The following is a 27,326-nucleotide window of genomic DNA, read 5'->3' on the forward strand; positions in this document are numbered from 1 at the left end:
TGCTGGGATTCCTCCGAGCTGGTTCCTCCCGAAGTGCGAAATGGCGCGAGCCTCCTTCCAGCAGCGCCCTACCCCCAGATTGCTGCCCGGGAGTCGGCACGAGACGCCGGGGCGTGCTGAGCAGGGGGAGGGGAAGCAGAGGAAAGCCGCCACGCGCACGCGCGCCTGGCTCTCCAGCGTGTGAACCCCGGGCCTGAAACCTAGCGCGTGTCGCTGCAGCTACCGCTGCTGCCTTCGTCCTCGCCTTTGCTGCAATAGCCGCAGCAGCCTCGAGGCCCAGCTGCAGCCTCCACGCGCCCAGCCGGATGGCCAATCACGCACCACCTCTCCTCCTTGGCCCCGCCCCATCCCCCTGCGGCTGGCTTCGAACTTCCCGCACTTTCCGCGCTTCGCAATCTCTGCCCTGGATTGGACGGAAGCCTGGTGGGCTCCGCCCCTCTCGCGCCCCTGCAGCCTCTCAGCTCTCTCCTTGAGCTGACTCGTGACGCTCCGTTCCCCCCCCCCCCCCCCGTTATCTGGCCCCGCCCTCCAGTCAGGAGGTGCTTTCCCGCCTTTTGTAGGGGGTCCCGCCTCTTTAGTGGGCAAGCTCTTTCCCTCCCTTCACGCCATAGGCTCGGCCTCCCCCCGCCCACCAATCCCCTAGGACTCCTCCCAGTCCCGGGTATCTGCCCTCTCTCCAATTATCAACTGTCAACTGTCAACTGTCAAGTGTCAACTGTTAACGTCCCTGGAGGGGGGAGGGACTTCGGAGGACATGTTACCTCCCCTTCCTGACCCACCCTGCGCCCCTCTGCTCCTCCCACGGGCCACCCACCTCACTTTCCAATCCCTACCCTGACCTTCCCACCATGTTCTTCACTCTGGCATTCAAGGCCTCTATCACGGATAGTAGAGAGTTTAGAGACCACGTAGGCCCTCCTTCTCCATATGGGGAAACTGAGGCACGGAAAATTTTACCCGCAAGCCTGCGTTACATCTCTGGTTTCTCTCCCCCACCCAATACAAGAAGGACACCACAGCCTGGCCCTGGTGGAGCAAACCATCCATGGGAATGGAAGGGCTGCACTGGATGGACGGAGGTCGCAGAAGCGGGGAGGGGTCCTCCTGTGGGAAAGGTCACGTGGCGGGGTGCCCAGAACCCCGAGCTGGGAATCTGGGAGACCTGGGTCCAGTCCCCGCTGGGGTCATTCCCGGCTAGTTTTCCCGCCTTCAAAGTGAGGGACTTCTAAGGTTCCAAGAGTAGATATTACTGCTACCACTTCTATTTCACAGATGGGGAAACTGAGGCCCAGTGACGGGGGTGGAGGCGGGGGGGGGGAAAGGCGGCAAAGGTGACATGGGGAGGACCCGGATTTAGGAGCTGCAGGCTCCCAGGCCCACTCCTTTCCTTAAACGGAAGGAGAGCAGGTGGATCAAAAACACCCGCGCCCTCAGGGCGCACCATCCAGTCTGGGCTATGCCCCCAAAAGGACGGGGCGAGGCGGGGCGGGAAGGAGAGAGAAACGAAAAGGAGGGACCATAAACACAGGAGCCAATCAGAAGTCTTAGGCGCCTGCGGGGACGGGAAGAAGGCGTGGCCTCCCTTCCAGAGATGCATCTCCGGCAGCCTCGTCCCTGCTCAGTTGCCGTGGCAACGGCGCCCACTGGCCCCGGCCCGGGTCTGAGGTTTGAGAGCCTCCTCTTTGGTTAGCTTGGCCGGATGGGTCAGCAACCGATTTATGCCCCTGCTCTGACCCTGATTCTCAAGCCTCATCACTCAGAATTCGGAACTTGGAGGAATCTACTCCTCTTTTGCAGATGGGAAAATCGAGGCAGGGAGAATTGAGCTGAATTTTTTTTTCAATCTTAATAGTATTTTTTTTCCCAGTTACATGTCGATAGCTGTTTTTTTGTTTATTTTTTGCAGGGCAATGAGGGTTAAGTGACTTGCCCAGGGTCACACAGCTAGTAGGTGCCAAGTGTCTGAGGTCGGATTTGAACTCAGGTGCTCCTGAATCCAGGACTTATCCAGTGAGCCACCTAGCTGTCCCTAAAGATAGTTTTAAACATGTTTTTATAAGATTTGGAATTCCAAATTTCCTTCCCTCCCTTCCAACCCACTCCCAAAGACAGAAAGAAATCTTATATAGATTACATATGTACAATCACAATACACATATTTCCACCTTAGTCATGTTGTGAAAGAATAATCAGAACAAAAGGGAAACACCTCAAAAAAGAAAACAAAAAACAGTAGAAATAGTATGGTTCAATCTGCATTCAGATTCCACAGTCCTTTTTTCTGGATGTGGAGAGCATTTTCCATCATGAGTCCTTTGGCATTGTCTTGGATCATTGTCTTGCTGAGAAGACCTAAGTGAATTGAGCTTAAATTAAAGAAAGGACCATGCATGCATGCATGAATGAACGAAGCATTCTATACTATGTGTAAAGCACTGGGGGTACAAATAGAAAAGAATCCCTGCTTTCAAAGAGTTCACATTCTATGGGGGGAGACAACAGATGTGGAAGGTCTCAGTTGCAAGTCAGGTGAAAAGGTCCCCCTAGTCTGTAAGGAACAGCAAGCAGCAAAGCAGATATTATATTACCTAATGACTCTGTCATTTTCGCTAATAAAATCATATCAGTTGGGGGGCAGCTAGGTGGCGCAGTGGATAAAGCACCGGCCCTGGAGTCAGGAGTACCTGAGTTCAAATCCGGCCTCAGACACTTAACACTTACTAGCTGTGTGACCCTGGGCAAGTCACTTAACCCTCATTGCCCGAAAAAAAAAAAGTTTAAAAAAATCATATCAGTTTCTGATGTCGAACCATTCAACAGCAGGATATTGCAGAGGTTCTTGGGTTCAGGGTTTTGGACTTTCTCCTGCAGGGCCTAAGGAGAAACGATGGACAAGGTGGAGGTGGTTTCACTTGCCTGACCTTATCTTGTTCACAGAGCTGTCAAGGGCAGGGGAGTCAGGTGCACAACATGAGTCCTCTGGGGCTCTAAGCTAACATACTCAAGGTAGTGAGTTCCCTTGAAATGAAGATCAGAAGATCATAGGATACAGACCTGGGAGAGATCTTAGAGATGACAGTCTAATCCCATTCACTTTCAAAGTAAGGAAACTTGAGTTGGGGTGGGAAGTAATTTACCCAAGATCATATCAGATGGCAAATACTGAACCTGAGAGTCAAATACCCAGGCCCTTACTCCAAATACAGTTCTCTTTCTTCCATGCCTTCTCTCCCAGAAGCCCCAACATCATTTGTTACTTTTTTTTTTTTTTTTAGTGAGGCAATTGGGGTTAAGTGACTTACCCAGGATCACACAGCTAGTAAGTGTTAAGTGTCTGAGGCTGGATTTGAACTCAGGTACTCCTGACTCCAGGGTCAGTGCTCTATCCACTGTGCCACCTAGCTGCCCCTATTTGCTACTTTTGTAAAATGTGGGCTTGTTCTTAAAATTGGACAAATCCTTTTCTCTCTCAGTCTTGGTTTCATCATTTTGTTTCTAGATACAATAATCTTTATTTAAGCTCCCTTGTGGGTCCTAAAAATTACACACACACACACACACACACACACACACTTATATATGTGTTTATATAAAATTATATATATTAAATGATTTCAACAAGGCAGTGTGTGACTGGGTGCGGTGAAAAGAATTCAAAGTCAAATCAACAAGTATTTGGTAAACACCTATTTTGTGACAGGCGTTGTGCTAAATATTGGAGATACAAAGAAAGGTCAAAATCAGTCCCTGCCCTCGAAGAGTTTACAATGTAAAGATGAAGACAACGCTGTACAGACAATGTCTATACAGGAAAGATTCAGTGTAACCTCAGAGCGAGGGCACTAACGCATTAAGGGGGTGGAAAAGGCTTTTTGTAGAAGATGGAAATTTAGCTGGGACACAGATGAAGGGGGAAGTGTATGCTATTTTGATGGACATAGTCAGGGAGATGGAATGTCCTGTGCAAGGGAAAGCAAGAAAGGCTAGGTCATTAGACGCAAGGTGTGGTCAGGGAAGTCCAGGAGACCAGGGTTACAGGATTAAAGAGACAGAACTGAAAGGGGTTTCAGCAGCTAACTAGTCAACAGGATGAATGTAAATTCCTTGAAGACAGATCCTGTTTCATGTTTTCTTTTTCTCTTCAGCACCTAGGATAGTGCCTGGTGCATAGTTTGTGTGCTTGGCTCTGGGAGGCCTGGGGGAACAGCGCTAGTCCTTTTTTCCACTGTGGCGCTCACAGCCCCATGTACAGGGACGAGGATCCTGGCCAAAATGGCGGCTCGGGGACTACAATTCCCATAGAAGATCGCGGCTCTTCATCGCCGGCCTTCCCGACAGAGTGTCTTCTGGGAAATGGAGTCCCTCCCTCCCCTCCGCCCTTCCCGTCCCCTCCGACCCTGGGTCGAACTACAACTCCCAGCGTGCCCCGCGCCGGGAACCCGGAAGTGGAGGCAGGAGGGCGAGTGAGTGGAGTGAGTGGAGTGAGTGAGTGGGGGGAGCCCCTGGCGCGGAGCGACCTGCGGGCGCCCGGAGCGGGTAAGGCCGAAAGGGGGAGACGGGGAGGCGGGCAGGAGTGGCCCGCGGGCGGGCGCGGGGGTCATCCCCGCTCGGAGACCGGGACCGGGGGGCGGGGCACCTGGGGGGGAGGGGAGACAGGTGGGAGGAAGGGGCCTCACTCCTGCCCCGCCCCGACCCAGGGGTCTTGACCCTGGAGGGTGGGGAGGGCACCTTTTGGGAGACCCGCCTCCTCCTCTCCTTCTTCCACCCGTCTTCCTGGTTGGCCTTTATCCGGCCTCAGTTTCCCTACCTGTGCAAGGAAGGGCGGGTGTCTTTGGCCTCAGTTTCCCGATCGGGAGAGGAGGGGGCAGGTGTGTTTGTACGAAGTCAAGGCCCCTTACGGCTCCAGAGATCATTAGATGCTCGTAAACCTCAGCCACCCCGAGGTCCCTTGGACCATCAGCACCCCATTCATGGTCTGGGACCAGCCTGACCATCAATATCATTCACCTCTGCGGGAGTCCCGACGGCCCAAGGGAGTTTAGGGAGCTACGGAGAGCCTGAGGGCCTGGGCGGCCTACAGATATCAGGGTGTTCCAGCTGGGAGGGACCTTAGAACAGGGCATTGGGGAGCTTGAAGGGAACTTAGAACACAAGATGTCTGAGCTGGGAAGGATATGAGAACATGGAATATCAGAACCCGAATTGACCTGAGAACATGGAATGTCAGAGCTGGAACGGACTGTATGTAGAACATGGCATATCAGAGCTGAGAGGCACCTTAGAACATGGAATGTCAGAGCTGGATGGACCCTTACAACAGGGAATGTTAGAGTGGAAAGAAACTTTGGAACAGGCAAGTCAGAACAGGGAGGGAATTTAGAACTTGAAGTGTCTGCGCCGAGATGGTTCTTAGAACATGGAGTGTCAGAGAACGTCTGGTTTAACTTCTTCATTTTACAGTTGGGGAAACTGATACCCCCAAAAGTGGAAGGGCATGAGATTGGGTCTGGGCAAAGGGGATTTTGTTCCTAAACAAGGAACTGGTAGTAAGACACAGCCCGGCCTGACCCAGGTCCGTCCCTTATTTCTGCAATCAGAGCTGGGTTTCGTATCTGGGTGTCAGCCTCTCATCTTTCAAGTCCCTGAGGATGCCTATCAAGATGAGATCTGGGGACCAAGGACAAAGGGTCCCTATGCCCTCGGTCCAGTGAATGGGGTGCCTGAGCATAAGAAATAGTAAAGAGCCCTGAAGTGGGAGGCAGGATATATGTGTGTGTGTGTTTTGCATAGATATTTGGCTTTAGACATATCCCTTTGTTTGACCCTAGTACAGTCCCATTGCCTCTGGACCTCAGTTTTTTTATCTGTAAAATGGAAGGCCTGTAGTTGAGATATAGTCTGGATGTTCTAGATTGTAAATACCTTCTGATTGATTCTAAGCTTCTCTCACTCTCTCTAAGCTTCTTTCCAACTCCCCTGAGATGAAGAGAAGGGAATGAGAACTGGTCCCTGGCCTCACATTGCTCATAGTCTGAGGCTGTATAAAGCAGTAGTAAGTGCCAAGGATTTGTACTGATGGCTCCCAGCAGCTCCTCGAATAAGGGCTGGAAGTTTTTCAGACTTACCACTTGACCTAGAGGTCTCCATGGCTGTGATTGGGGCTGGGAAATGGGCCTAGGACTGGAGAGAGAAGTTGAGCCTTGATTGTGGAAGCCTTGAATGCCAAACTCAGAAGTTAGCCCTTAAGACAGGGATGGATGTTCATCTACCTGCCACATAGGAGGCACTTCAATGATTACTGCACTGAATGGATTTTGACCTTTATCCTGTGGATTATGGAAAATAGTCATAATAACAAGTTTATCAATAAAATTTCACTTAAAAATGTCAAGAACAGCTCACATTTCTAAAGCACTTTCAGGTTTCCAAAGTGTCATACAGATATTCTCTCATGTGAGACTCACCATCACTCTCTGAAGTATTATTATTATACCATTTCACAGTTGGGGAAACTGAGGTTCAGGGTGAAATGGCTTATCTAGAGCACAGAGGCAGTGGGTGGTGTCTGTGGTAGGATTCAAACTTAGGTATTACTGGCTCCAGGGTAGCCTGGACCCGATACTGGAAGGTACATAAAATCACTAGCAGCCATCAGAAGCTGGAATGTCTTTCCCAACTGAAGCTTGCTTTCCTCTCAGCTCCTGAGGGAACATTTTGGAAGTGGGGATTGGGAGTGGGGAGAGAGGGTGTCTAAGGACAAAAGGTCATAGATGACATTTGTATAACACTTTAAGGTACACTGCATGGCCTGATTTCTGGCATTGTGACCCGATTTTAAAGTGGAGGTTAAGTCACTAAATGCTCCTAGGTCACACAGCTTGTAGGTGCCAGAGGTGACATTTGAACTCAGATCCCTCCAGACTCTTTGCTCCAGCTGGAGGGGCTGCCGTCATTTTCGGTCGCAGTGAGGTGGGGGATGGGGACATAGTCCTGCCTTGGCCTTGTGACCCTAAGCACATCCCTTGCCCCCTGGAACTCGGTGGGTTGGGGGAACGTCTCTTTGGCCCCTCCTGGCCCTGCCATGTATGCTCTGCCCCGCCCTCCTTGGGCTCAGGGGCCGGACTGGAGCCGCCAGACATGGCCTGGGCTCCTGCTCTGTGCTGGGCACTCCCGGGAGAGCCAGGGGCCAAGCCCTCCGCTTTGGATCAAGCGGGGTCGAGCTCGGCTCTAGGGCTGGTTTCCCCTCCCAAGGAATGGGACGCTGCTAGACTAATTTGGTGGGTCTGTATGAGCTTTGTGAGAAACTGGAGGAGAGTGGGGGTCCCGATTTTCTGGGAAGCTGGGCAGCTCGAGGCTTCCGGGCCTTAGATGGGAAGCGGGGATCTCTCTTCCCCTCGAACTCTCCCCGCCAGGTTCCCACCCACTTCTCTTTGCCTTTTGAATGTCTATTTCAGTGTGGGCTCTGCTCTTTAAATCCCTCCTAGTCCACGGCGGGGGTTGGCGGGGGGTGGTGGGGGCGGGAGGACGAGTTCAGGGAGCCTCGATAAGAAAGATCCGCGGAGGACATGAGTCCATCCCCCTCCTTCCGCACGGGAGAGTGCGGGCTTAGTAACTGGAGGACGCTCCCTGGCCAGCTCGTGCACACCTTCCCCTCCCCCCACCCCCTCACATACTCACACCTCAGTCCCGCCCTCTCGTCGATGTCCATCCATATATGGGCATGGCCCCGAACGGCGGCTTCTCATTGGGCCGCGCCGTCATGCGCGAGTCTGTCAACAAAGGGGCGGGGAGTGAGTGGTAGCGCGGGCTCCCGGGACAGCTCGACTTTCCACCCTTCCCATCTTTCCCCCTCCCTCTCGCCTTCCTTTCACTCGAAGGCTGGGCGGGAGCCAGGGCGCCTGGAGTGCGAGGAGGGGGCGTGGCCTCCTCCCGCCCGCACTTCAGGCGCATGCGCTCTGACTTCCTACGCTCTGGGCTTCCCTCTAAACCGTACGGAGTGTGTGGAAGGGGTGCGGAGTGTGTGGAAGGTGTGCGGACCAGGTGGCCTCCTGGGGGAGGTGGGAGGGGGAGTTCTGTATTTGGAGTCGCGAGCCCTGGGCCATGCTGCTGCCCAGCTATGTGACTTTGTGCAAGTCACTGCCTCTCTGGGCCTGAGTTTACTCATCTGTAAAATAAAGGATTGGTCTAGAATGACCTCCCAGGGCTCTGTCAGCACGAAATCTCTCTGCCTCTAATTGGGGAGGAGTCTGGGTGAAAGGACCACCGTGGAGTGGATTGGGTGCCAGAATTTCGGGGTTGGGAAGTTGGGGAAACCAACCGGGGCAGATGTGGGACCCTTTGAGCCAGGAGGAAGCAGCAGGACCCAAGCCCTAGAGGGGTGCTGTGTCCATTTGAACAGGCCAGGCAACTATCCGGAAAACCCAGACTGAGGCAGGATGCTCTGGCATCAGTCACGGCTCTGCAGTCCCTGATTCTGTGACCTTGTCCCCTGCTTCTGGGGGCCTCAGTTTCCTCCTGTGTAGAATGAGTTTGTACCCCATGATCTTATTGGGTCCTTTCTTTCTAGCTCCAAGAGCCTTGACAAGTATTCCCTTTCCTTCCACTTCCTTCTGGCCAGTGGGCCCTGGAATCCATAACTGTGGGCAGTGCTGCAAATTCTTGCCGGGATGTTTGAGAAGCGTGCTGGGTGCAGTGAGCCAGACAGGGCTATAGAAGAGGGGGCGTGGGTTGGGAGCAGCCAAGTGTGCCAAGGAGACAAAGGGTGCAGTGGAAGGGGCCATTTGCTTAGTGACTTGGCCAGAGCAATCCCTTCCTCTCTGAGCCTCGGTAAAATAAGGGTGGGGTGGGGCTCTTTCCAGCTTCAAATCTATGCTGCTTGGAGCCTGGTGTGTCCTAAGGACCTCTGGCCCAGTACCTGAATCCCCACTCTAGCCTTTCCCCTGAAGCAGCCAGTCTCTTTCTGAAGCTCTCCAGGGAGAAGAAAAGCATGAAAAGTCCCTCAGTCAGACCATTTATCACACTTGGGGACAGTTCTCCAAGTTTTTCCTTCCATCTAGTCCAAAGCTGCCTCTTTGCACCATGTACCCATCCATTCTCGATTTACCTGAAGTCTAAGCCCTCTGCTGAAGACATCCCCCTCCCCAAATCCAAGCCTTCTTTCCTCCGGCTTGACAGTCACCAGTTCCTTCAGCTCATTGCCATCTGCTGTGATGATTTCGGCAGGCCCCCAGATGGCTGTGGTATCTGACCTCCCCATACAGCCCTCAGAAATCCCACAGCAAGAATCACTGGGTGAGTCCTAGGCCAGTGAATAGAAATAAAACAGAGACCCACAGGAAGGAAAGTGCCTTTCCCAAGGGAAGGGTAAAAGGCAAGATCTGAACCCCTTCCCCAAACTCCAAATGTCATACACTTTGCCTTATGCCACTTATCCATCTCAAGCCAGGGGTTCTGTGTTCTGAGGTTCCCTGTGGCTTTGGAGTTCCATATGATGAGTTCTCCCAACTTTGAGACTTTTTTGCTCAGCTAAAAACAAACAAAACCAGATCCTTTCCCCAGCCGTTTGCAGATCCCTTTGTCTCTCTTCCCTTCCACAGGTGGCTCTGGGTGCCTTCGCCTCCACCGGCCGGGTCTTCAGCATGTGGTGACCCTGCGGCCCAACAGCCATGGACCCCGGCAGCCTGTCTCCAGTGCAGCTTTGGTGCCCTCGGCCCTTTGGGACCTATTCTCAGAATCAGCCCCGCTCAGCCGCCCCCTCAGCCCGCAAGCCACCGCCTCCCCCTGCCTGCCCTGAGCCCGGAAGCGGTAGCAGCATCGGCCCTGGCGATGGGCTGGCCCGATCCGAGAACACACCTCCAGCCCCAGCAGCCCCCGCAGCCCCTCTGCTTTCCACCGCCCCTGGGGAGGAGGGCCGGGTCCTCCTGGATACCTGGTACGTCATCAAGCCGGGCAACACTAAGGAGAAGGTGGCCTTTTTTGTGGCCCACCAGTGCGGTGGGGGAGCCGGCAGGGCCAGTGCCGGCAAGGTCAAGGGCCACTGGGGCAGTGACAGCTCCAAGGCCAAGCGGAGGCGCCGCTGCCTTGACTCCACCAAGCCCCGGCCCATTCCCGGGAAGCCCCCCGACGGCGGGGGCGAGGAGGACCAACAGCTGCCAGCTCCTTCAGAGGCAGCCGCCGGTGCCCCCGAGGACGTGGACTTGCTCTCTGTGGCCGAGATGGTGGCCCTGGTGGAGCAGAGGGCTGCCCTGGCCCTGCAGAGCTACCCCCGCGCCGGGGCCCCCACCCCAGTGGTGTTCGTGTCAGCCGCAGAGCAGGGTGCGCAGGGCTCTGGCGGGGAGCGGCGGCCCGGCGGCGACTGCAGCCGCGTGGCCGAGGCCGTGGCCCACTTTGAGGCCCGGCGTGATGGGCTTCGAAAGGAGGAGGTGCGCCCGGGGGACGGGGGCCGTGGGGGCGGCTCTGGCGAGGTGCGCATCGCCTTCCGAATCTCCAGCGGCCGTGAGCCCCGCTCCCCGGAGGGCGGCCAACCAGGGGCGGGCTCTGGCAGCCGGCCCGGGTGCGCCTACGCCGGAGGGCCGGGGCCCAGCAGCCGGGCCCAGGACAAGATCACCTGTGACTTGTACCAGCTCATCAGCCCGTCCCGGGACGCCCTGCCCAGCAACGTGGACTTTCTGCTGGCCCGGGCGGACGAGGCGGGCGACGGGGAGGCTGCGGGAGCCGCGCGCCCCGAGGGCCCTCCGGAGCGCGCAGCCGCGGGGGACAAGCCCCCGGCCCCGCCCCCGCCTCCAGCCGGGACTCGAGAGTGCGGGGGCGCGGGCGCCGCCGGCTTCCACGTGGACGTGGTGGTTACCGGCGTGGTGGACGAGTGCGTCTTCTTCGGCAAGGACGGCGCCAAGACGGTGAAGGAGGAGACGGTGTGCCTGACCGTGAGCCCCGAGGAGCCGCCGCCCCCCGGGCAGCTCTTCCTGTTGCCGGCCCGGGGGGAGCCGGCGCCCGAGGCCCCGGCCGCCCCTGAGGCACCGGCGGCCCCCACACCGGAGGGCGGGGAACGGGAGGCGGCCGGCGCCGCCCCCGACGCCTCGCTGTGCCGCCTCTACCACCACGTCTCGCACGACTTCTTGGAGATCCGCTTCAAGATCCAGCGCCTGCTGGAGCCCCGTCAGTACATGCTGCTGCTGCCCGACCACGTCCTGGTGAAGATCTTCGGCTACCTGCCCACCCGCGCCCTGGCCGCGCTCAAGTGCACCTGCCACTACTTCAAGTGCGTCATCGAGACCTTCGGCGTCCAGGCCACAGACTCCCGCTGGAGCCGCCACCCGCTCTACCGGGACGACCCCTGCAAGCAATGCCGCAAGTGCTACGAAAAGGGCGATGTGTCGCTGTGCCGCTGGCACCCCAAGCCCTACCACCATGACCTGCCCTACGGCCGCTCCTACTGGATGTGCTGCCGCCGGCCCGACAAGGACACCCCGGGCTGCAGGCTGGGCCTGCATGATAACAACTGGGTGCTGCCCTGCCACACACTGGCGGGCTCTCGGCCTGGCCGCGAGGATGCCAGGTGAAGGGAGGGGAGGGGGAGGGAGTGCCCGCCCCCCCCCTCCCAGCCCCTCCCCAGACCGCTCTTTGGCTTGCCCCCCTCCAAAAAGAAAAGAAAAAAAACCCAACCGATTGGTAGCCAATCAAACAGGGAATTGAAGAGCCTACGTGAGACGCCTCCCTTTGATTGGCTCTTTGTCAGTTAAGCCCCGCCCCCACAGACACGTGGAAATTCTCACATTCTCCTGTCCCGAAGGTGTCTTGGGGCTCGGGAATGGAGAAGGGCATCTCAGAATAATGTGTTGTCTTCATCTCAGCCCCCTGTACCCCTCTCCTTCTCTGATCTGGACTTACCAGATGGGGATGATGCTGGGGTATGAGCCAGGGGCCCGATCCCCTTTCAGCCTCTCCCCCCAGTGCCCTACCAGCAGAGTAAGTAGACTGAGGCCTTGTCCATACCCTCGACGGGACCATCTGTCCATTTTCTCCGATCCCCACTTTTTCCACAGGCCTTTTTGTCTTGATTCTCCTGTGCCCCCTGCCCTAGACTGCTTATTACCTTAACTGGCCCTGATGTCCCCTCTGCAGGACAGTCTCCACACTGATCCCCAGCCCCCAGCCCCTCTAATGTTTCTCTCCAGTCTCTGGAAGAGACATTAGCAGCATCTTCTCCCAAATCTCTCATCCATAAAATCTCCCCTCCCTTTTTCTTGGGGTCGGAAGGAGGGAAAAAAATTTCTTTTTGAGATTTAAATCCATTTACCCCTCACCACACAATTTGAGGCAACCCCCAATCCCAAAGCTGTGAATCCTTTCTGAGAGTGGTGGGAAGCCTGGCTTGGAATTACTGGGTTTCCCACTTCAACTCAGAGGAAACTCTTGGGGGGCTTTGGTCCTCTCTTTGCCAGGCAAGGCTTGCTTCCCTTTGGCTCCCAGAAGAAAAGCAGACTCCTGGGTTTCCTGGGGAAGCTGGGAATCCAATCTGGGACATTCTCATATTTTGTTTGTTTGTTTATTTGTTTCGTGGTGATTTTTGTTTGTTTGTTTGTTTTTACATCTTTGTGGTTCCAAATGCTTCTCATGTGTGGCGGTCTGGCTGGTTTGGAAATCGGCCCTTTCTATAAAGCAACTATTTATAAGCCTGGGCCTGGGCTGGTCTGTGTTCAGGGAGTGGGAGGGGGGAGGCATCCAGAGGCCCATTTTGGGTTGGGAAGATGAAGGACAGTAACCCATGTTTTAATGAGTAGGGTCTTAGGGTTTAGAGATACAAATCATCTCCTTCAAATGATATATTCTTTCTGTAAAGCTTTAATTATCACAGACTGAAAATCTCAAAGTCATCTTCAGATGGGTCCTCCCCAACTCAGGGACCAGTGTGCTGCATTCTGCATTGAGAAGCAGATACCAGAGGCTCAGAGAGGACAAGAAACTTATCTAAGGTCACACAGGGATGGCCATGAGCTAAACTGGGATTTAAATCCAGGTCCCCTGGTGGCAAACCCAGGGTTTTCTTTCCCTCATACATTGGCCCTAGAGTCACCAAGCATATACTGTGCACCAGGGGACCCCTGAAGGGTATACAGAGTAGCTGAGATACCATCTCTGCCCTGGCACTGACAGTCTAGCCCATAGGGATAAGATACCAAAACTGATAACTATAATATATCAAAGGTACATTAGAAAGGTGTAGGGGCAGCTAGGTGGCGCAGTGGATAGAGCACCAGCCCTGGATTCAGGAGGACCTGAGTTCAAATCTGGCCTCGGACACTTAACACTTACTAGCTGTGTGACCCTGGGCAAGTCACTTAACCCCAATTGCCTCACCAAAAAAAAAAAGAAAAGGAAAAAAAGAAAGGTATAAATAAAGGACAGCCAGCTGGTACAGTGGATAGAGTGCTGGGCCTGGAGTCAAGAAGACTTGCCTTCCTGAGTTAAAAACCTGAGCTCAGATACTTGGTAGCTGTGTGACCCTGGACGAGTTGCTTCACCTTGTTGGCCTCAGTTTCCTCACCTGTAAAATGAGCTGCAGAGAGGGATGGTAAACCACTCCTGTATCTGCCAAGAAAACCCCAAATGGGGTCCCAGAGGGTCTGACATGGCTGAAAACAGCTGAACAAAACTGTGTGCAGCCAGCAGATCATTGCTTCAGAGCCAGCAGGGGCCCTGAGAAGGCTTCTGGTACAATGTCTTTCACTTTACAGATGAGTGTCAGGGCAGTGTCCTGAAGTTGGGGGGACCTGAGTTTGAATCCAGCCTCTTCTACTTAATTCTATGTGGCCATGGGGGAGACCACTGACTGTGCCCCAGTTTTCTTGTCTTCAGAATGAGGGGACTGAACAGGATGGCTTTGGAGGTGACTTTTGTTTCAAATTCTGCCAGCTTGTGACTTGACCAAGATTGTAGAGATGATAAAGAGCAGGGATGGAACTGGAAGGAAGGTCCCCTGACTTCCCACTCACCCTGTTCTGGTGCTCCCCAGGGGAAGGTCCTTACCATCCAAAGGAATCCAGGAAGACTGAACAGAGAACCAGGAGCTTTGGTCAATAACAGACATTCCCATAGCATCTAAAGGTTAGATGGTGCCTTACATGACCTCATATGACCCTCACAACAACACACTGATCAAGGGGCTACAGCTACCTAACAAGAAAGAAACAGGCTCCAATTAAGTCACTTGGTAACTAGTGTTAAAGACAGGATTGCTATTTAAAGAAGTTATGGGCCTCTAGGTGGTGCCATAGTGCACAGAGCACAATCAGGAAGACTGTTATGAGTTAAAATTTGACCTCTGACACTTACTGGACTATGTGACCCTGGGCAAGTCACTTCACCCTGTTTCACAAAGAGTTGGACTGGCTAGGCAAGGAGAGGGTGGGATGGAAAAGGCTAGCCCACAGGAGATGGGAACCAAAAGAAGTTTCAAAAGCACTGAGGCCAAGGAAGATTAAAGGACTTGCCAGGATCCCCGTCACTGCCCATAGAGGGAGCATACAGACTCCAGTCTTCCCGACCACATGCCACCCAGCCACCTCTAGATCCAAAAATAAATACAAGGCAATCTCAGGGGAAGCAGGGGAGGCAAGAGCACCTGGGGATGGAACCAGAGCAGGAAAATTCTCATGTGGGAAGTGGTGAATTCTAAGCTATGAGGGTGAGAAGAGGCAGGGGGCGAGGGTTTATGCAAAGTTAAGGAAGTGTGTGAGGAACTTCAAGAAGGCCAGTTTATAGGGAAGTTATGTGTGTGTTTACATAGACACACATATAAAGCTGAACTGGTATCAGTGGTGTGATGGGGCAGCCCCCAAAGCCCCCAGAATTCTTAGTGTCACCCTGGGCAAGGCATAGAGCCTCCTATCGACCGCAGACAACTCTCTGGAATTTTCTAGTTGCAGAGCTACACCCTGCGTTGGTAGAGGGAGCTCTCATCGGGAATTCCCCAACCAATGAAATCACAAATCTGGTTCAGAAAGTAGAGAAAGGTGCAAAGGAAAGAGTTCAGGCTATAGAGCCAGAAGACCTGAATTCAAATCTCACCTCTGATATTTTCTGCTCCAGATGACAACACTGGCTAAGACACTTAAGTTCCCTGGCCCTGGGTTTCCTCCTCAATAAAATGAAGGAGTTAAACCATATTGGCCTCTGAGGTCCTTCCCACCTTCAGATCTAGGATCCTAAAATAAAGTCACACAGAGAAAGGGAGCCGGGATAGTGCAGAATGGTCATGGGGCAGGTTGACATCCTGCCTTCTGAGGATGAACTGAAGGAAGTGGGGATGCTTCACTCTGGGGGGGGGCACTTTATAGTGGTCTTCAAGTATCTGAAGGGTTATCATAATGTAAGAGAGACCAGATAAAGCATCTTAGGTTCATTGGTTTAGAGCTGGACAAGCCTTTATTTTTATAGAAGAGAACAAGGCCCAGAGCTGAAGTGGCTTGCCTATGGTCATATGTGCAATATGGGACAGAGGCATGATTTCAATCCCGGTCCTCTGTTTTCAAATCTGGTGCTCTTTCCATAATAACACATTGCTTTTATGCTTGCATAAACATGCAAACTGGAGGTGTACAGTGGAGATAGTAATTCACCTGGAGTCAGAGAGACCTGGGTTCGAATCCACCCTCTGCCACTTGCTAGCTGTCTCACCACGGGTGAGTCACTTAAACCCTATCTGCCTCAGTTTCCTAGTCTTTAAAATGAGAATAGCAACAACAGGGTTGTTGTGAGGATCAAATGAGATCATATTTGCAAAGCTCCTTGCAAACTTTTAAGCACTATACAATTGTTTTATATATATATATATATATATATATATATATATATATATATATATATATATATATATATATATATATATATATATATATATATAATTATTTGTTCCCAGAGGGCAGAGCTCGGAGGCGGCTTGAGGTCAGATAAGGATTCCCGATGCCCGGCATGTTCTGGGCTGCCTGGGAACGTGGGGATTCCCTTATATTGCGGGTCTCCAAGTCTAAGCTGGACGTCTACCCGTAGCGTGCAGTCGAAGGGACGGCTGGAAGAGGTATCCTTTGACTTTGCTTCCAAATGGTAACAGCTCAGGCTTCTTGGATCTCAAGGCTCATAGGTGACTCGCACTGAGACTCCTACAAGAGCAAAGGAGCTCGTCCAAGGATTTAGACCAGCCCTGACTTGGGCCCAACCATCTCCAGTTAAAGGGGAGCGCGCCTTCGTCTCCTCCAATCAGGAGCCGGCAAGATTGGGCGGTGTAGCCACTGTAGAACCAATCAGAATCACACCTATTGGGGGCGTGTCCAATAGTCCACAGGTAGGATGAGGGGAGCAAGTGCCCCTTGAAGACTTGAGTGGGCGTGGCTTCCGCGGAGCCAATCGTGCCACCGAAGGAGGCGGAAGGGGGCGTGTCCTTGTGTGTCTGGGCCGGGGCCTCCCATTGGTCGCGATCGCTACTCAGTTCTAGCTCATTGGCCGGGTTATTTCCGGAGGGGCGTGGCGTGACGGGCACACTTCGGCTTCCCGGGCCGCAGAGGCTGCTCTGCAGGTCCCGGGCCATGCGGAAAAGCAGCGGAGGGGCTCCCGGGGGCGGCGGGGGGCGAGCTTGGCGGCGGAGCTGGGAGCGCGGTCCTCCCGAGTCGCCCCAGCTTCCCCAGGCCCGGCCCCTGCTCCAGCGCCGGCTGCTCGGGCCACCGCTGCCGTTGCTGCTGCTGGCACTGGCCCTGGGCACCGGGCTCTACGTGGCCTGGGCACCAGGGGGAGGGGGAGGGGAAAGGGGAGGAGGGGGAGGAAAGGGAAGAGGAGCAGGAGGAGCGGCGGCGGCACGGAGGAGGAGCGGCAGCGGCGGCCCGGAGCTGCAGGTGAGAGGGGGCGGGGAGCTGGGCGGGCCCTTCCCGGACTGACCCTTGGGAGACTGACACTATTGATCCTCCCCGCTCCGTAACCCACTGGAGAATGACACACACCCTTGACCCTCAGGAGACTGATACATCCCCCACATTGATCTATGGGATACTGACACCTCCACCGACCCATGGAAGACTGTCACCACTCCCCCCACCCCCAATCCCAGGGGAAACTGACAGCCTCCCCACCCAATCTATCTGTCAGAGACAATACCTCCTACTAATTCATTGGAAACTAACATCACCACTCCCATACTTATCTCTGAGAGATTGACCCCTTCTCACCTATCCACTAGGGTAAGATGACCCTGACCACCCATCGCTGATCCTAGGGAGACTGACACCACCAACACAGACCTATCTACCATCGCCCCCCTCACCTGTCTAGGAAAGACTGATCCCACTGTACACCCATCCACAGGATACTGACATCCCAGTAAACACACTGACCCTTATTCAGGAGAAACTAGCATTCCCGCCTGGAGGGGAGGAGCAGAGGAGTCATGTGGTCATATCCGTGCTTCAGGAAAATGCCCTGGCAGCAGTGGCAAGATGTAGGGTAGACTGGAGAGGGTAGAGACCCAAGGTAGGGAGACCCATTGATATTGGCTATTACAGGAATCTGGGGTGGGGGCCCACGAGGGCCTGAAGTAAAGAGGTAGATGTGGGAATGGAGAAAAGGGGTCAGATGGGAGAGATGTAGTGGTAGAAATGGCCAGATTTGGCAACTAACTGGACATGTGGGGTGAGGGAGGCTAAGGAGTCCAGGATCGTGCCAAGGTTAGGAGCCTCAGAGACTGGAAGAGTGGTCCACATGGCTCATCCCCACACCCCTTTGGACTCTAACCTTAAGACAGCTTCAAGGGTCACTTTTAAAATATACTTTATTTCCCCCCCAATAACATGTAAAAACAGTTTTTAACTTTCCCCCCCCCCCAGGGCAATGAGGGTTAAGTGACTTGCCCAGGGTCACATAGCTAGCAAGTGTCAAGTGTCTGAGGCCAGATTTGAACTCAGGTACTCCTGACTCCAGGGCTGGTGCTCTGTCCACTGTGCCACCTAGCTGCCCCTAAATTGCAGTCTCTTAGAAATACTATGCATACCCGCATACCCCAGAACTCCTGTTTTTTTCCTCTAGAGTTATAGACAGGACACGGTTTTCTTTTTCTTTTCTTTTTTTTTTTGGTGAGGCAATTGGGGTTAAGTGACTTGCCCAAGGTCACACAGCTAGTGTCAGGTGTCTGAGGCCGGATTTGAACTCACATCCTCCTGAATCCAGGGCCGGCACTTTATCCACTGCGACACCTAGCTGCCCCCCACAGTTTTCTTCTTTGGCTAAAACATCACCAGCCCCTTCAACCCATTCTTTTTTTTTTTTTTTTTTGGTGGGGCAATGGAGGTTAAGTGACTTGCCCAGGGTCACACAGCTAGTAAGTGTCAAATGTCTGAGGCCAGATTTGAACTCAGGTACTCCTGAATCCAGGGCCGGCACTCTATCCACTGTGCTATCTAGCTGCCCCCCCCTTCAGCCCATTCTTATCTGGCATTGGCTTAGGGCTCATCTAGATTTTAATTGCCTTCCCCGAATGCTCTCCAGTGTAACAGGGGCCTTCCTTATATGTGGCGCCCACACCTGAACACAGTACTCCAGTTATACATACATATGGCAAAACTACCAACTCCTTGTTCCGCAAAGCTAGGCCTCCCTGAATGTAGGTGGAGAGCACAGTAGGTTGTTAGACCCACCCATCCCCCCATGCCATACCCATACTGAGCTTGCAGGCCCCTGAAACTCCCAGCTATTCTTCACTTGAACCTTGGTCTAGCTTCAGCCTCCCCAAACTCTACTTGTGAAGCTGACATCTTGAAGCCAAGGGTCAGACTTAATGTTTACTGAATTTCCTTTATCCTGTCCAATATTTCAACCTCTCATGATCTTCTTGGGTCCTGATCATCACCTATAATATGATTAGGGTGCCATCTGTGTCTTTATTCAGATAACTGATGAAAAAATATTAACTATCAGAGCCAAGCATGGATCCCTGAGGCGATCCAATTTCTTTCAAGTTGATTTGCAGTCAGTCACTAAGCATTTATTAATCACTTATTGTTTGCCAAGCACTGGCGATACAAAGAAAGAAATAATCTTTACCCACCCTGTGGGGGAGACAACAAACAGACAAAGTATCCCAAAAATCTTAATGGCTTTAATGGCTTGAAATATAAAAATATAATATGAAGTTAATACATATCTATATACAAAGTAGTTGTACTCACAATGAGTCTACAGTCTAGGAGGAAGAGACAAGTACTTAAAAAGATATGTACAGCATAATATGCAAATACATGTATATAATATATATTTGTTTATACAAAGGAACTAAATGCACCTTAGCTTGGGAGGGAGGGGAGGAGCAGTTGGGGGCTCAGGAAAGGCTTCTTGCAGAGGAAGGTGGCTAAGGTGCATCTTAAAGGAAGAGATGTGCTCTATGAGGCAGAGAGGAGTGGATTCTGGGCATGGGGAGAAAAGAGATGGGGAGATAATGTGATATCTGAGAAGGTCACTTTGGCTGTGTTGCAGAGTACAGAAGGGGAGTCATGTCCACTGAGGCCGTCCAATGAGACTGGGGCCAGAAGAGTTGAGGCAATCAGAAGGCACTGGAGTTGGCTGAGTAGGGGAGCCGCATGGTCTAAGAAAAATAACTTTGGTGGTTGTGTCTAGAATAGACAAGTGGGGAGAGACCTGAGTGAGAAAGACCAGTGAATGGGGAATGGAAATGATCTTGGTAGCAGTGTGAGTGAAGAGAAGGGGGTTGGCTGAGAGATGTTGTAAAGGTGGAAAAGGACTGGACTTGGCACCTGACTGGATATATGGGATAAGGGGGAGGGAGAGACCCAGGATGATGCTGAGCTTACAAACCTGACACACTAGGAAGATGGTGGTGTCTTAGACAGAAATAGGGTAGTTTGGAAGATGGAAAGTCTTAGGGGTAAAGGTTTAGACAGGTTGTGTTTGAGATGTTTCTGGCAACAGTTTGAACAGTTTGAAGTGCTCAGGCAGTTGGTGATTCGAGAAGTTGAGGGCTCAATAAGTAGTTATCCCTTCCACATCTTCTGGGGTTAGCGGCATGGTGCCCCTGTGATCTGGAAAGTCTGAGTAAAATTGTCTGGCTCTCCCTTCATAGCAGAGAAGTCTGTATTATTATGGTATAAGAGATAAAATATGTTGATATTATACAATAACACACACACATATCTATATCTATATCTTATGCATTTCTGAGTTTCTAAACTTTTTCTGTGTTGTCTGCTGGCCTTTGCATATCATCTGTGGCTACTGCAAAACTCCCCCCAAATTCCCATTTAATTTTTTTACGTCGACCCTTGATATATCAAAATCCCCACGGGGAAAGTTTCAATGTGGAAGAGATCATTGTAGATAGAAACAGAATTACGGGATTTGTTACAGAATTGATGAATATTATTTGTTGTCTGGCCTTTCAGAAGTAGGAGGGGCCTAGATTAGAAGGGCCAAACAACATTTTGTAATTGATCCGGGAAGTGAGAAGAACTCTGATGAAGAGGTGCTCATTTTCCCTACCAAAGCCAATCCCCTCCCCTCCCATCTTCCCCAGCAGATTTCCCTGCTAACATCCACTCTTTCATCTTCATTCTCTCCATATTTACTTGCTCCTTCTTGGTTATTTACAAATACTCAGCCAAGTCTTCTCTATTCTCAAAGAACCTTCACTAGATCTGTCTTCCTGCTATTTACCCCTGCGTAGCTCTCTTCACCTTCCAAGCTAAACTCCCTGAAAAGATAGTCCACACTTGGTGCTTCCTCCATGTCTCCTCTCACTCTCTTCATAACTCCTTACAACCCAGCTTCTAAACTTAGCATTGCACAGAGATTTCTCTCTCCAATGTTACCAGTGCTTTTTTCATCACACAACCATTCGATCAAATGGTCTTTGTTCTTGACTTCTCTGTAGGCTCCGGCTCTTCTGACCAATTTCTTCTCAAAGATCCTCTGTCCTTCTGGATTTTTACAACACTTTCTTCTTAGTTCCTCTATCTGTCTGACTCCTTTGCATAATTTTTATCCATTTCTCACCTACTAAATGTTGGTGTACCCAAAGCCCTGTCCCAAAGCCCTGTTCTCTTTGCTCTCTATACTCTTACTTGATGATCTCATGGTATGAGTCCAATCATCATCTCTCTCACTCCTACATATATACCCAGCCCTAGTCTCTCTCCTGGGCTCTAGACCTGTCATCACCAACACTTTAACCACAATCATTTTTTGGGGGGGTGAGACAATTGGGGTTAAGTGACTTGCCCAGGGTCACACAGCTAGTAAGTGTTAAGTGTCTGAGGCAGGATTTGAACTCAGGTCCTCCTGACTCCAGGGCTGGTGCTCTATCCACTGCGCCACCTAGCTGCCCTTCACCAACACTTTGAGATGGATGTCCCATAGGTATCTCAAACTCAATGTATCTAAAATACACTTTTCCTTAAAACCCATCTTCTGAATTTCCCTGCTCTTTTCAAGGGCACCACCATCCTTTCATTCCCTCAGATTTGCAACCTTGGTGCCATCCTCAGCTTCTGATTCTCACTCGAACCATGAATGCGTTTACTTGCCAAATCTTGTTTGTCTCCACAACATCTCTCCCATACGTCCCTTTCTCTCCACTCACAACAGCCTCCACCCTGGTCCAGGCCCTCCTTGCCTCTCACCTGTCCTATTGCAGTAGCTTTCTCACTCATCTCCCTGTCTCCCCCTCTTTCCACTCTAATCCATCCTCCACTCACTCAGCTGTCAAACTAAGTTTTCTAAATTGTGATCTGACCACCACACCCCATCCCCATGCAATAACCCCAGTGGTTCCCTGTTATCTCTAGGATCTGATGTAACCCCCTATGGTGTTTAAGGCCCCCTGCCACGAGGCCTTGGCCTGCCCTTCCAGCCTCATTCTCCTTTTCTTTTCTTTTTTTTTTTTTTGGTGAGGCAATTGGGGTTAAGTGACTTACCCAGGGTCACACAGCTAGTAAGTGTCAATGTCTGAGGCCAGATTTGAACTCAGTTCCTCCTGAATCCAGGGCCGGTGCTCTATCCAGTGCACCACCTCGCTGCCCCTTCCAGCCTCATTCTAACTGGTTTCTGAGATCTGGTTTTCTCAATGTTGCTCACACATTACAGTCCATCACTGTGCCTGACTGTGTGCTGGTTGGCTCCCTTTCCCAGAAAGCTCTCCCTCCTCATCCTCATCCTCACCTCCCAGAATCTCCAGTTCACTCCTGATGCTCCCCGCTGCTGCTGCCTTCTCCCTGAGGGCACCTTGGATCTACTGCCTCCCTTCCTTAGTGGACGACTCCAGCGATGACCAAGCAGCTGTTTACCATTCACCGCCCTCCCCCAAAGAGCCTCAGATGTTCTCCTTAGACCTGCTTCTTTCCTTCTCCTTCTCAATGATATTCCGGAAAGTGGACTAGCTGGTATCTCAGGTCCTTTTCCAACTCCAATATTCTTTCCCCCCTCTATTAATTAACCATCGATTATATAATTAATCAAACAATCATTGACTACCCATTAATTGCTCATTGAGTCTCTCTTCCTTCTGCTTCCCCCTCCCATGAAACTGGTGAGAGGGAAGAGAGGGAGGGAGGAAGGGAGAGAAGGAATTGAAGGAAGGGAAAGGAGGGAAGGGAGAGAAGGAAGGAAGGGAAAAGGAACAAGGGAAAAAGAAAGAAAAGCAAAAGAGAAAAAGCAAAACCACAGCAACAAAGTCAAATTCCCTCATTGGTTTTATCTAAAAATGTATGTCTTATTCTGCATTTTGTTTACATCTCCCCTCTGTCAGGAGGCAGGTAGCTGCTTCATCTTCAGCCCTCCAGAATCAGTTTATCATTGCCATGATCACAGTCCCAGAATCCTTTGAAGTTGTCTTTTCCAGTGTTGCCAAGCTTATAGCAATCATCTTTCTGCTTGGTCTTGTGTCATTTTGCATCAGTTCATATAGCTCTTCCTAGGTTTCTCTGAAGCTGTCTGCTTTGCCATTTCTTGTTTGTTTGTTTTTTTAGTGAGGCAATTGGGGTTAAGTGACTTACCCAAGGTCACACAACTAGTGCTTTGCCATTTCTTATGGGACAGTAATTACACTTACCCGGCATGACTGGTTTAGCCATTCCCCAATAAGTAGATAGCCCCTTGGTTTCTAGTTGTTCACCATGATAAAAGGAGCTGCCACAGATATTGTTGTATACATGGGTCCTTTTCTTCTTTCTTTGGTCTCTTTGGAGTATAGGCCTAGTAGTGCTATTGGTATGTTGAAGGGTTTGCAGAGTTTAGTAACCTTTTTGGGTAGAGTTCCAAATTCCAGCTCTGATGTTCTCAAGTTCTAAGATTCTGACATTCACAGACTGCTATTTACAGAGTTATTATTCTAAAATTCTGTCATCCTTTTGGGGGAAAAATTATTTGTATTATGAAATTAACAGACATGAGCATTTTCACATACAAAGAACAGAAAAAAGGACTGTGCAAGAAATACAAGTTTATAATATACGGCTAGGGTTTTAAATGTGTGTGTGTGTGTGTGTGTGTGTGTGTGTGTGTGTGTGTGTGTGTATGAACAAACTTAATGCCTTAGTTTCAGAGCTATCCTACCTGTCTCATTCTTATTCTGAATTGCTTTCTGTTCTCTGTCCATTTAAAAAAAGTTTCATTAATGATCTTTTCTTTTTGGCATCAGTATTACTGACCATGCTCTTCCCCACCTCCCACCCCAAAATGCCCTTCCTTGTAACCAAATATAATCAGCCAGTCAACACAGGCTCTTCATACAAAGAAAGGCAAAAAGAGAGTCTCTGTCTTCAAGTAGCTCCTATTTTAACTGGGGGAGACCATGTACCAACAACTGTGTACATACAAGACCCAGAAAGGCCTCCTACAGAAAGTGGGATTTGAGTTGGGGGGGGGGGAGTTGGAGAGAACATTCCAGACATGGGGAAAGGACATCTCAAAGGCATTGAGCCAGGAAAAGAAATTCACACGCTGGGAGTGTTGGAATCCAGAATCACCATTGGTCATCTGTTGATTTGGCCGGAGTTCTTAACTCCTTTACAGTGGTTCTCCTGTACAATGTTGGAGTCTTTAAATCCATCATCTCATGTTTCTGCTCACTTGGCTCTGAATTGGCTCATACAAATCTTCTGGGGTTTCTCTTTAACCATCCTTTGCCATTCTTAGAGCACTACAATATTCCATTACATCCATGGGCCATTTGTTCAGCCATCCCCCAGTGATGCACACTTTCCCTTAGTTTTTAGTGCTTTGTTACGATAAAAGGGCTGCTGCAGGTTCTTGTACCGTGGGTCCTTTCTTTCCATCGTCAGTTTCTTTAAAGAAATTCCACATTTTTAGTGGTCTCTGATTCTTCTTGTTCCAACATGTCCTGATTTAAACATCCTGTAGTTCCCACAGTTCTAGGACCTCAGCATTCTGTGTTTCCTGATGTTCCAAGGGTCTGTGATGCTTCGGACTGTGGGGGACATTTAGAATTAGTGTGGGCAGAGGACGGCCTCAAGGAGGCAGAATAGAGGGCGGGGATGGGGAGGGAACCATAGGTCTATCTCTAAGGCCTGGCGGTTCTCTTCCCAGTCCCAGTCCCGGCCGGGCCGAAGCCTCCCTGAAGGCCACCTTCGGGCGCTGTTAGAACAACTGGACCCCCAACGCCTCTGGGGCAAGTACCTTCAGCCCCTACTGGTTGAAAGGACACCAGGAAGTCCTGGGAACTTGAAGGTCCGACAGGTAAGGAAGAGAAGGGCCTGGGAGGAAAGAGGGTGTAGGGTGGGCTTGGGAATCTCAAATCCTCTAGTTCCTTCCCAGACCCACAGACAGGCACTAGGCATCCTGGACTTCAGAGCCCACCCTCCTCATCCCTTGAACAAACTAAGGGTCCCTACCACCAATTCCTCCCTACTCTACTTGTACACAGGATGCAGATGTCTGGAGCCTCCTAGATCTCTAGATCTCTAGTAAGGACCCAGGCACCTGGCCCACTAGGCCCCCAGACTCATAGCAGGACCCAGGCACCTGGCCCACTAGGCCCCCATCCTGTACCCACAGTTCCTAGAGGATGAACTCCGGGCTCTAGGTGCTGGCTGGCAGGTGGATGTGGATGCCTTCTCAGCCCCAACCCCAGTGGGGCCTGTGGCCTTCGCCAATGTGGTGGCCACGCTGTCCCCAGAAGCCCCGCGCCGCCTGACCCTGGCCTGCCACTTGGACTCCAAGCTCTTCCCTCCAGGTGCACCCCCCTTCCTGGGTGCCACAGACTCTGCTGTGCCCTGCGCTCTGCTTCTTGAGCTTGCCCGTGCCCTTGACCCTCAACTTGTCCGTTCTAAGGACCAGGTAATGAGAACAAGGGAGGGAGGGATAACCCTGGAGGATTTTCCAGAACAGAGAAGAATATTTAGTGCTAAAGCTTGGTTTGGGGGGAGGCAGAGAGGAAGGGGTGACCTCTGCCTTCTTCCTGTTCTTGATGGCTCTTCAATCTCTCTTGACAGGGGGCTCCTGTGACCCTCCAGCTCCTTTTCCTGGATGGGGAGGAGGCTTTGAAAGAATGGGGGCCAGAAGACTCTCTTTATGGGGCCCGCCACCTGGCCCAGCGCATGGAGCAGACACCCCATGGCATTGGCTTCTCAGAGATCCAGGCGATTGTGAGTGCTTGGAGTGTGAGTGGGGGGATCCCCATCCCTCCTCCTTCCCTCTTCTCCCAGCCTCAGACCGTCTGTAAGCATTCGTTCTTCTCTCCGTGTTTCTATCCTTTCCTCCAGGGCTCCCCCCTTAGCAACCAAGTGGTTTACATCCCTTCCTTTGGGCTCCAGTCCAGGAGAAATGTGGGGAAACTTCAAAGTCAAGGGTGGGCTAGAACTGGGAGGTCAGGGCTGGATGTCTGAATCCTCTTCCTGGGGGTAAGAATAAGCATTTATTAAGCACCTGCTTATGTGCCAGGCACTATGCTAAGTGCTTTACACATGTGATCTCATCTGATCCTCCCAATGACCCTGAGAGGTAGGTGCTATTATCATCCCCACTTTACAGTTGAAGAAACTGAGGCAACCTGAGGCTTACCCAGGGTCACACAGCTACCAAATGTCTGAAGCTAGATTTGAACTCAGGTCTTCCTGACTCTTGGCTCAGCACTCTCCCCAGTGGGCCACCAGCTGCATGGGGTTTGAATGACCAGAGGCTGGGAGGGGACCCACAAGAAGCCTTGGGCCCCCAAGGCCAGAGGCAGGGAGTGAAGGACACCCAGCCCTGGGGAGAGGGCAGCATCCTGGCTTCGTGCAGGAGCCTGGCCTAAGCTGGCCCCTTGGCATAGGGGTCCCCAGCCTCCCTGCCAGCTCCTAGGAGGCCCAGGAATCACCGGAGCAGTTACATGGGCAGACGCAGGAAGACCACCAGAGGCTCGGTCTCTGCATATGGACCCAGTGGAGGATCAAGTCCTTCCTGACCAGTCTGGCCGTTGGCAGGGCAAGGGGAGCTGATATTTCTTCCGTCCCCCCCCCCACTTCTCTGTGTGTCTGTCCCAGGAAATGTTTGTCCTCCTGGACCTGCTGGGAGCCCCCGACCCCGTCATTAAGAGTCACTTCCCCCGCACAGCCCCCTGGTTCCAGCGGCTTAGCTCAATAGGTAATGGGGGGCAGGGGGAGGAAGGGAGCAGGCCCTCCCTGAGGGGGGCCTCTCTCTGACCCTCCCTCCTCTTTTCCCCTGCAGAGAAGAGGCTGCACCAGCTGGGGCTTCTGGCGTCCCATCCTCAGGAGGTGATGTATTTCCAGCAAGGACCACCCTACGGGGCTGTGGACGACGACCACGTCCCCTTCCTGCGGAGAGGTGAGTATGTGTCTCTGCATCCCTGGCCTGGCCCGGTCTGGCCCTCACATCTGTGCTCTGAGGCCAGACAGCCAAAGGGGTGGCTTCTCACGGGGCCCGCCTGGCTGGGAGGAGGGGGTGTCTCACCGCCTCTGCCTCTCTCCCTCCAGGCGTGCCCATTCTGCACCTCATCCCCACACCTTTCCCAGCCGTCTGGCACACGCCAGCTGACACTGAAGCCAACCTGCATCCGCCCACAGTACACAACCTCAGTCGGATCTTGGCCACCTTCCTGGCTGAGTATTTGGGCCTCTAGCCCCTGGACAACCGGCTCTATGTCAGGGCCCCGGAGCAAGGCTGGTTCTGAGCTCCTGCCCCAGAGGGGCCCCCCAGAAACCCATGGACTGACCCTTCCAGGCAGTGGGGGCAGGAACAGCCAGACTGTGACCCTCAGGGATTGATTACTCAAACGTGCTACTGTGAGAAAAATCCTCCTTTTTGTATCTCTGGCTTTGTTCATT

General features: G+C 52.1%; 2 protein-coding genes across 3 annotated transcripts; both read left to right on the forward strand.

The window, feature by feature from the left end:
• Positions 1–4,424: 4,424 nt before the first annotated feature.
• Positions 4,425–12,653, forward strand: FBXO46 (F-box protein 46). The gene is made up of 2 exons (XM_043991368.1): positions 4,425–4,536; positions 9,597–12,653. Exon 2 carries the CDS (start codon positions 9,666–9,668, stop codon positions 11,556–11,558), a length of 1,893 nt encoding a protein of 630 aa, XP_043847303.1. The 5' UTR covers positions 4,425–4,536; positions 9,597–9,665; the 3' UTR covers positions 11,559–12,653.
• Positions 12,654–16,544: 3,891 nt separating this feature from the next.
• QPCTL (glutaminyl-peptide cyclotransferase like) lies at positions 16,545–27,294 on the forward strand. Of its 2 annotated transcripts, XM_043997813.1 has the most exons (7): positions 16,545–16,883; positions 24,592–24,741; positions 25,060–25,341; positions 25,497–25,649; positions 26,526–26,625; positions 26,710–26,826; positions 26,976–27,294. In XM_043997813.1, the coding sequence occupies exons 1-7, from the start codon at positions 16,581–16,583 to the stop codon at positions 27,119–27,121; spliced, it is 1,251 nt and encodes a 416-aa protein (XP_043853748.1). In that variant the 5' UTR covers positions 16,545–16,580; the 3' UTR covers positions 27,122–27,294. The 2 variants fall into 2 exon arrangements, with proteins under 2 accessions (XP_043853748.1, XP_043853749.1); XM_043997814.1 differs by lacking the exon at positions 25,060–25,341.
• The last annotated feature ends 32 nt before the right edge of the window (positions 27,295–27,326 follow it).

Source organism: Dromiciops gliroides, chromosome 3 (assembly GCF_019393635.1).
Source record: "Dromiciops gliroides isolate mDroGli1 chromosome 3, mDroGli1.pri, whole genome shotgun sequence".
NCBI lineage: Eukaryota > Metazoa > Chordata > Mammalia > Microbiotheria > Microbiotheriidae > Dromiciops > Dromiciops gliroides.